Source organism: Chaetura pelagica, unplaced genomic scaffold (assembly GCF_000747805.2).
Source record: "Chaetura pelagica isolate M959 unplaced genomic scaffold, ChaPel_1.0 scaffold1048, whole genome shotgun sequence".
Lineage (NCBI taxonomy): Eukaryota > Metazoa > Chordata > Aves > Apodiformes > Apodidae > Chaetura > Chaetura pelagica.
The window spans coordinates 757,909-768,240 of NW_009954300.1; the positions used below are offsets into that span (position 1 = coordinate 757,909).

The following is a 10,332-nucleotide window of genomic DNA, read 5'->3' on the forward strand; positions in this document are numbered from 1 at the left end:
TCCCTACAGGTGAAGCGTTGTAAATGTTTTTAGTTTCTGGTTTAGTGCCAAACCTGCTAATATCCTGGCCTGCTTCTTAGTCGAGCTTGAAGAATGCCTGCTTAAAAAATGGTGCCTGTGTGTCAGCCTCTGCAGTCAGAGAAATCTGTGCAGACTGCTCCCAAATGATCTCTTTCCTAGGCACTCTCCAGACTTGGGGAGAGAGATGTGATAGGAGGTCAGATGAACCACAGCTGGTGTTGGGTTACAGCTGCAGCCCACTGCTGGGAACCTTTTCTTCATTGCTGGCTGATTTCGTGTTCTTAGTTTCATCTACACTAGGCATTTTGCTCATTGAATTTTACATTCTGTGAACGCAAAGTAGCAGTTCTGATTATTTTAAATTTAGTATTTAATCTTGGAAGACTTTTGGCAAAAAGGCTGAGCAGGTGTCTAGCAATGAAGAGGAGTAATTTCTACCTTCTAGGACCAGGTTTCCAGGAAAAGCAAATATATTAATTTTGCATGGCATTTAGAAATAGGTGGGGTGAAGCACTTTTGATTTGGGTTGATGAAAGACTTTTTTCTGGTAGCATGGATGTGTATTACATTTTAAAAGGGGCAAGTAAGTGGAATAGAAGGTAGCAGTTACGTTAAGAAAAAATTGCAATAGTCTTATTAAAGGCAATAGTTTAGCTAAGCTTATGTTAAATGAATTGGATTATTTTTCTTGCAGTCAAATACAGAAGTTTGATAAATGCAGCTTGGAACACAACACAGAAGCATTATTATTTAATTCAAGCAAGTCTACTGTCTTAATTTTTAAGAGGAATGCAGATGATTTATTTTTTTAAAAAATACATATATTTTTCTTCTGTAGAACTTATTTTTAAGGGTATTAGTTAATTAAATGCTTGCACTAGCAGGTCAGTCCATACAGGAAAGAGAAAAAGAAGTTTGTTGTTGCAAGTTAGCATTATTCCCATAGTTAAAGGGCAGAAGGTAATCATTAGATCATGTAACCTGACTTCCTTTTATAACAAGCCAGTAATACACCATCTATTAAGGCCAGTAACCTTTGTGTCTTCCTTGAAACATATTTTCCAAATATATTGATTTGTACAAATGAAATGATAAAAAATTCAGTGCGGTTGAAGTGAGTACTCAGAATTGTTTCAGAAGAATTGTAGCAAGTTTGGACTTTTCTGGCTGCAGCTTCTAGCTGGTACTTCTTTTATATCTTTTCTCAATCATACTATAAAATGCTGTGATACCCTGTATTTTCATTCATTAACAGTTATTTTCTTTTTCAAACAGTTCCTCTCTTAACCTATTATTAAAACTCAGCAAGGCAAATTATCTGTCTCTGTAAGGCATGTTGCCAGCCCTCAACTCATGGCTTTTCTGTATTCAGCATGGTTTCAGTTATTTAAATTCTGGCCACAAGAACCACTCAGATCCAAAACTTCTGCCTGTAAATCCTGTTCATTGAAGCCGTTGAAGGTGAAATCTTGGTGTCATTGCAAAGAGCTGGTTTTTTTGCTATTTGAATTAAATAGTTCCAGGGCATTCTACACAGTATATATACATTGTTTATAGTGCTAGTGGCTAAATGATAAATATATGGGTTTCAGCTTTAATAAAGAAAATATTTAGAGACTGAATCTGTAAGTAAGAAGAAAATGAGATACCTTAGGAGAGGATCATGAAACCTGCATCAGCATTTTCCAAGACGCATAAATTTAAATAGAGATGTACTGAAAAATACAATTGATTGTATTTCTGGGTTTAAGACTTTAGAAGAGCAATTCACATAGTTTATTACAGAGTCTGACACATAAGATAATCTGCAGGTAAGCAGGAAATGTGAAATAAAATACAAAGGAGTAGAGCTGTATTTCTGGAAAATTTAAAGATCCAGACTCTTAAGTCTTCCAGGCTATCTCCTTGAACAATGTAGAGGAGGTTTCCAGATGCGTGGTGGCCTCTTCCTTTGTGCTGCTGGCAGTAAATAAGCAGAACACCTCTGCTGCTGTTTTCCTGGGGTGATGTGTAAAATCCTTACGCCTCCAGAGAGTAAAGCCAGTTTTGTTATCATGGGAGCAGTTTATCTCCATAGCTGGAGAAACAACCTACTTGATGTTATCTCATTAGAAGCAATTTACAGACCTTTTGTGTGAAGCAAGAAGACAGTAAATTCAGCCATAGCTCATTTTTTTATCAGAAAGAGGAAAAGCTGAATGTTATTATTTTCAATGGCATCAAAACCAATGTTGGGTTAAACAGTAATAAAGCAGATTAAGGTATTTAGAAAGACACAAGCATTGCAGGCTATTCAATATTTTTCAGTGTGCTACTTTTTCACTGTAACTTTGGTGCCCTTTTCCTATATAGAAGTAAACTTGATTTATTCCTCACTGTCTAGGCCTTGCTATGCATTATTAAGTAAAATAGTCTCATTTTTTTCTTGATACATGCCTCATTCAGTGCACAGACAAATTTGTGTTCTGTGGATGAGCAACTTTTTATTTTTTTCAAATTTTAATTGCTTGACCAAATGCCCTTAAGGTAGATCTGTTAATTTCTTCATGACTCTTTTCCGCATTCCAGTGTTTGAATGTTTACTAAATATGCTATCATGCTGAGACTGTGAGAAGAGGAGGTGATATCTCTCAGCTTTACAGAACTAGGACACATTAAAGTGAAAATCAGAAATGCTTACTAATTTTTTTGCTCAGGTTGAGCTCCTTTGGATGCTTTTTTGATAGTACTTGATAAAAAGTAGGTTCTTTTTGACCTCACTATCATTTGTGAATGAACCATGCTTTTCAAATTCAGAATTCAATGTCTCTCATTCATCTGTTGGAAAATACGGGAAATAAACTTCATGAAGATAAACACAAAAGAGTAGGAACTTGCCTGTTACCTTGTTGGGTCCCTCTGTTAGAAGAAGGTTGAAGAAATCTGTTTTCTAATGTCATATTCAGATATCTCTAGTGATGAGGTTTTTTCCTCCCTTCATTCCACTATATTTACCGCAATCTTTCACCTTCAACAAGACATGTGAGAACCAATAATCCAGCACTATCTTATTAATTTTTTTGTTTTTATTTTGCCAAGGCTACTGAAATGAGAGAGTTCCTGTTACTTCTTGAACAATGCATGTGGTTGTGTTTAAAAGAATTATTAGACTGTATTATGCAGCATGTTCGTATGGGAAGACTTTAATACTAAGGTTACTAGTTCCTGTCTTTTAAGTGCTGGTTTTATAACCTTGTTATCTCAGTGTGTTTTTTCTTTTATGCTCTGTATTGGTGCTTTTTTAAAAACTTGAGTCTTAGACTCCATTCCAGCATTTTTAGAGGACTGTTTCATTGAGGTCACTGCCCCTTCTGTCTTCTGCCGTTTAGTCTTGTTTTCTCTCCTCTGGTGGATCCTGCAACTTTCTTTTCTGATGGGCCAGTATTTCAGTTTCCTGTTCAGGCTTGCTGTCCCAGCGGTGAAAGACCCTCATCTGATTTCAGCCAATCCTAACTCACCATTAGACATACTGTATTTTTTTTTTCTTTGTCCCGTGTCTGGTGTATTTTCCTCTTCCAAATCTTAATGCCAGTTTAACAGATCATTATATCCCTGTTGGAGTCCCAGGTGCTTTTTGGATCTAGAACATCTTTCTTATCACTAGTAGCTTTGGGACAAGGATATAGAGATGAATCTTCTGCTGCTGTGTGATTTGTGATACCTGGTTCTGTCTTCCACGTTTAAGTCAATCTGCTTTCTTTCCCACACAACTTAGGAGCTAGCAAGGGGTATGCCAAAACAAAGAACAGCAGTAGTCCTCCAGTGTCGTGTGTTAGGGTCACCAATGTACCAAGAGCCTTTAAGAATTGCAGGATTAGTTAGATTAAAGTTCTGCCTTTTTAGTCTGGATCATATTAAATGCAAATAGGATCTTCAGAGAACTTTGATTCACTGCTAAATTAGTTGTGAAATGGGTAACAATCCTGTAGGCTCTCAAATTAGCCAGATTTTGTTGAGTCTTTTTCCCCTGGGGACAGATTTTTTTTATTTTTTTTTTTATTTTTAAGAAAATATCCAGCCATATTTTATTTACATTAGCCAAGAATGGAAGTGCAGAACTTATTTTTCTCAACCAGGCTTTTCCGAGAACTTACCTTTCATGTGGAGTTCTTGGAGTTTGAATGTTAGCATTTTCTGTCAGAACCTGTCTTGGTTCAGACATGCACTGTTTTTTCTTAGAAGCTCCTCTGAGTGTTCTAGTAATAGTGATTTGACAGGTAAGGAATGCAAAAAAAAAATTGCACTTGAAATGTAAGGTAAGAAACCCTATCTGTGTTGCTTTAATTTCTTATAACATTCAGCAGATTATTTTCATGTCTTCAGCATATTACAAAACTGGAATAAGTGTCAAAGCAGAACTGCTAAGAGATAATGAATAGTATTTTCAAAATATTAAAAATTCTGCATTTTGCTTGTGTTAGCAAGAACTCGTGCTGCTGACTTACTGGTGAATCCACTGGACCCAAGAAATGCAGATAAAATTAGAGTTAAAATTGCTGACCTGGGAAATGCCTGCTGGGTGGTAAGTATAGCTACATCATTCTAGTTATTTAGCCTACACTGTTTAGAACCGGCCTTTTTATTGTTCTTTTTTTCCATTAATGTGGTTCTTTCTATTTTAGCATAAACACTTCACAGAAGACATCCAGACAAGACAATATAGATCCATAGAGGTTTTAATAGGAGCAGGTTACAGTACACCTGCTGATATCTGGAGTACAGCATGTATGGTAAGAACAATACAATATGTATTTTACAAGAATAAAACTTCTGAAAACAGTTATTTAGTGAAGAAGCTGAATGAGAATGGTCCTGACATTTTGACATGCATACATTATCATAAATTACGTTGTATCAGGTAGCTACTGCTTATTTTTTCTCTTTATTTAAATTTCTCAAGCATTCTTAATCAAAAGGAAGCACTTAGAGAACATTTCTAATTTTTGTTTGATGTATTTTAAACTTGCACTCAGAAAAATACAAGTTTGGATGGAAATACATGTATATTGTAAATGCCAAAGTCTAACTGAAATAGTAAAACTGCATGTTTCCTTCCTATCTTAAAATCTATGCAACTGTTTGCAGTGTTTCCATTCCTTTTTCTTGTATGAAATAGGAAAACAGGGAAATACTTCAGATTCTTGCCAAATGCAGTGAAAACATTGATCAGATTAGGCTTGCAAATCACAGCTTTAAATTCTAAATATTGAAGAGAAAGAATTTCATTTATTAGTAAAAGATGTGTTAACATTCTGTCGGGTTAGTTCTAGCACAGAAAACTGAAATTGTGTATTTTAGAAATCTTTAAATAATGGAAAAAAACAAAAAATCATTCAGCCTTCTGGAATGCTGTAGTATCTCTTTGAGGACAAGTAAGCTACATGCATCTTCTCGTTAAAGATAGTTTTGGAAATACATTTAGAAATATCTGTCTATTTTAAATGTGAAAGCTTATTCAAATCTTCATATTTTACAAATACATGTCTGAAAAGAGTAAGTGTGTGATGGGGGTGAGAAGACTCAAATACTAGACACAGTTGGCAGGCGTGGGTGATGAGAAGAATTGCAGAGCTCGGAGAGGAGGAGGAGGAGGATTGAAAGGAACATAAAATCCTACAGATATTGTAAGCTCAGCAAGGCATGTGTTGGAAGCAACTAACCCATAAGTAAAATTGCAAGTATGTTTTCTCTAGAGTTTAATACTATCTTTTGCCTTAGTACACAGAAAAGATTATCCATTTCCAAATTTACTTTTCCATTTGGGAGCAAAATGTAAAATTTTTCTGTTACATTGAAAACAAAGCATAGAAAATATTACACAGTTTTGACCCTTAATTTTTTTAATAATTATTCTATTAACTGGCTGCAAAATTACTACAGACATTTCTCATTCCTTTTACCTAATATTTTGTAAACCTCAGCTGAACTCCATACCTTTTAATGGAATTGAATACCTTATATTCATCTTCCTTTAAGGTTGTACTTACTCCCTGCTAGTTTTAAATAGTCTTATTGCCAAAGCCACATAAAAAGTGCTGAAGTCTGCCTAGGATTGCATTTTTTAAAAAGTGGGGTACTTAAGTATTCTTACAGTACTTGAGGTCTTCCAGCCCCTTAAACTTTAATTCTTTTCCTTGTTATGTAAGCATTACTGATTTCTTCATATGGGTCCTTTGTCAAACTCAAGGAAGAAAAAAAAAGCCTAAAGAATCTTTGACACTAGGTTATCTTCATTCAGATTCACAATAATTTATGAAATTTCAGTATTTTAGTATGAAGATTATTCTTCTTTGTTATGTAAGGTTTAAAGATAGTAAAGCATTTGAGGCAGAAACACTGGCATTCTGCCTTATACCACAGACTTTTCTGCCCTTAAAAAAACCCTGCATATAAATAAATATATATAAATATATAAATAGCACTGACATAACAACTGTTGAATTAATTTGTCATCATTGTATAAATGTGGAAAAAATAGAGATCAGTCTGTCAAGCTCACCCCAAAAATAATAATTTCTAAACCCAACAGGATCTGCTTTCATTCTTGTACGGTTGAGAAAGTGGGTCAAAGCTCTGTGACTGCTGATCTTGTATCAGATGGAAAACAGCTCTGAGTTAGGGTTTGACTTGAAGACCTTAACAGCTATTTCTGCAGGGGACTCGTAACAGAGATTAATGGCCAGGGAAACATTCCTGATGTGGAACTGCAAACTCCCAATTAACGTATTTAGGTTGTTTTGGAAATAGTAGCTTGATTCTCTCCAGTCCCTAAAGCAGCCAAGAAATGTGAAGTGCTGAAGTGCTTTAAATGCCACTGTAGTCCCACTTGCCTTCTCAAGTTCAGATTCCTTGCCATACCTAGATGTGGTTCAGAAAATACCCTTCTAGCTTACGTTGCTCTTGTTTTGTATTTGGTTCTATTTATTTATAATGTGTACTTTTACATGGGTTTTCAAAAGGATTGTCTGCTGGGGCAGGAGCTGGAGGAGGTGTTTATATTTTCTGCCAAAATACAGCTTGAGTACCCAGTTAGCCATGTTGTCCAAGTCTCAGAGGAGAGCAAGGAGAATTCCTTACCATGTTGCTTTGCTTGCATAACATGTCCAAAGTCATTAAGGACATTTTTGGAAGCAGTACAGGGTAAAATGAGTGGTCCAGCAGTGTTGCCTTGGCTTTTTTCTTAGCGAGTTTCCATCCTTCCGTACTTTGCCCAGTGTGACAGTACCAAGCACACATGAAGTGGTGTCCTACCAGCTGACTCTGTGTTGACTGCATAAGATATTTTTAATCTTCTGCTTTTCTGAAATGAAAAAAATATATTCAGATTTTCAGTTAAGGCGTAGCTGTATGTTATTAAGTGACCAAAGTTTGAGGTTGTGTTCAGGTGAGGTTAAGTATCTGTTCTGATCATTTCAACCTGTCAGAAATACTACGTTTGTGAAGGGGTAGGAAAGGTGCCATGTGGCTTTGCAGTGGGAGTTGTGTTCTTAATTACAGATCTTGTCACAGAATCACAGCATCACCAAGGCTGGAAAAGATCTTTAAGATCATCAAGTCCTGCCTCTGACCTAACACCACGAGTTTGGCTAGACCATGGCATTAAGTGTCACATCCAGCCTTTCCTTGAACCAGCCTTGATCCAGCCTTTCCTGTCCTTCATTCTGATCATGATTTTTACTTTGGATGAGCTTCCTTGTCTCAATTTATCTACTGAATGATAATGTGCATACTATAAAGGTGTGCCTAATATGGAAGATGTGAATGCAAAGTATAGTAAGGTAGTATCAAAGCAAAGATGAGACATTATACTTTTAAAACCCTTACTCACCACTGAATCACTGAGCTAGTTTTCTGAACTTTGAATGAAACAGGGTTAAAAATTTTTTTACCTCATTTGGATGGAATTGTGTGCAAATGCATCTTGTAGATCTGTGCCTACCCACAACCTTTGAATATGAGATTTCTGACCAGTACTCTGACAGAGACTTATCCAGTTGTACTCTTCACTCCTCCATCTGTGCAGCTGTTGCTGACAGACCTGCTGCTTCGTAGTCATGGTCAGGTTCTCCATCTCAGTGAGCTTTAAGTTTCACAACATGGCTGCCAAATGGACTTGCTCACGTGCAGTCCAGAACACTCTGCTTAGCAGTGAACAGCACACATTAAAACTGCTTAGCTTCAAAATAGAAATGATCCTCTGTTTGCTGTATATCCACTACCGTGGCAGATACTCCAGAGTATGTCTCCATTAAAAAAACAAACAAACAAACCCCCCCCCCCCCCCCCAAAACAGGCCTTTCTTCGATTAAGTTTTGGGTTCATAGAATTTCCATGTCAGAATTTGACCTCCAGGTGTGTATATAAAGCACCTTAGTCTTTTCATGTGTCATGGCTACTAGAGTTTGTGAAGGACTGCTTGCAGTGCAAGGGACTAGGATTTACCTGAGCTTAGTCTTGTGCTTTATCTAAGGTTTTTCACTGCCTTTTGCTTGGTAATGAAATAGTCTGGCTCACTGGGAATAGCACTGACTATGAGAGCAGCAGAGCTACTGGTGCTGTTTTTTATGGCAGAAAGTGTTAAGCAGAGATTGTGTTATATGACACAGCACCAGAATGTCTTTCTTCATCATACCGTTTGCTCGTCAGTTTTACTTAGTCTTTAGTAATGAGGATGGAGATGATGATGATGATAATGTTTTTAAACAAAAGCCTCTGTTAATGGCTCCCTGAGCCTGCAAAGCTTTGTGTTCATGTGAGCAAAGCCACTTTCAGAATACCTTCCTTATGAATCTGGCTTTTAGGGCATGTTATGGTGAGTCTATGTGGAGTGCTCTCCTCACCTGGGCTCTGCTAATATGGTTTGGCTTCATCTGGCCATCAGCTCTGTCGTTTTGATGCATCTTCCAGGGAAGAGTAGTCCTGTTTTATTTGTATTGTCTTTAGTCTGGGAGTAGCCAGAGACTCTGATCAGGATTACTTGTGCTGTATGTGTTAACAGAGCCATGTAATGACTATACCCAAACAGCATATAAGAGAAACAGAGAAAAGAGGGAGAAATAGCTCAGTGCCAATCACCTTACAGTTATGTCAGTGAATAAGTAGCATTGCAAGCCAGCAGCCTGTGAGCTGAATCTTCTAATTCTAGATGATTCAGCATGGCCCAGTTCTTGTGCCCCAAACCTCTTTGAATCAGATTTCTAGGATGAAAGGGTGTGTCCTCAGGCCAGTTTCAGTCCTCTGCTCAGGTAATCTGAGTCTCAGAGTCTTTAAGAAAAAATAAATGAAAGAAAGAAAGCCATGGGAAAAAAGGAGGATGGTGCATATTTTTGGGGGCTTATAGTCAGTGCACTAACAATGTGCTGTGACGCTAATGAAAGAAGTTAGATGCCAGTGAGTTTTTCCAGACAATGACAGGGTTGTTCACTTGTTCTGTGCTCAGCAAAGAATGCAACAAACTGTAACTTAATTTTTTGTGACCTAGGCTTTAGTGATTGTTTGCTGGACATTTACAAGTTTTTCTAAGAAAATCACATCGTGCCCCTTCTGTTAACAATGTGGCCTCTTTAAGTGTGATCCTGAGCTGCCCTTATGGAAAGCTAGACACTGCATTTCTCACTCCTGTTGTGTCTGTTGAATTCTAGAAAATTCTGTGTTCCCATGCTGTATTAAACTCTGTTTTATTAATGCCAATAGGGGTGTTCATGTCTCATTTCCACCCAAATAAAGGAAGAGATTTGGAACTAGCATTTGACAGGATTGAATCCACCCTTTATAAATAAATTTTATCAGGATGAATTTCCACATTGCAGTGTTGAGAGGGTCACTTTCTATGGAGCAGAAACTGAACAGGCACTGCATGATTTAGCATTTCCTAAATCCCGAAAACCATGGAACACAGTACTGCTGCTGCCAAGAAATCCTGGCAAAATATGGGAGTTAGAACTGGCGGAGGGCATCCTTTTGTATTGCTCCTGGAAATGACTGCAAGCACCATGATTCCACTGCTTTTCTTTTGTCCATTCTCGTTGGCTTGGAGACAGGAAAAGCACCTGAAATGATGAGTTGCATCATCTGACTTTTGTTGTGCATCATGTACAGTCTTATTTGAGCTGCGAGGAGGGAATGACTATGTCACAAGCTAGGACATAAACAAGGCTGTTTTTAACACTTACCTAAGGTGGCTTTTGTGGCTAGTTGTGATTCCTGAAATGCATTCTTTTTACAATAAGAAGTAGCACGTAGATCCTAGCAAATAGCTGCATTTCAGCAGGA

At 37.3% G+C, this 10,332-nt stretch overlaps 1 protein-coding gene across 1 annotated transcript in view; it reads left to right on the top strand.

Moving 5' to 3' along the window:
• The window catches only part of SRPK2 (SRSF protein kinase 2), a 50,336-nt gene that overhangs the window by 25,968 nt on the left and 14,036 nt on the right, over positions 1-10,332 (top strand). The window contains exons 12-13 of the mRNA XM_010003846.1: positions 4,486-4,582; positions 4,683-4,790. Coding sequence (XP_010002148.1) covers positions 4,486-4,582; positions 4,683-4,790 — 205 coding nt within the window. The remainder of the gene's footprint in view (positions 1-4,485; positions 4,583-4,682; positions 4,791-10,332) is intronic.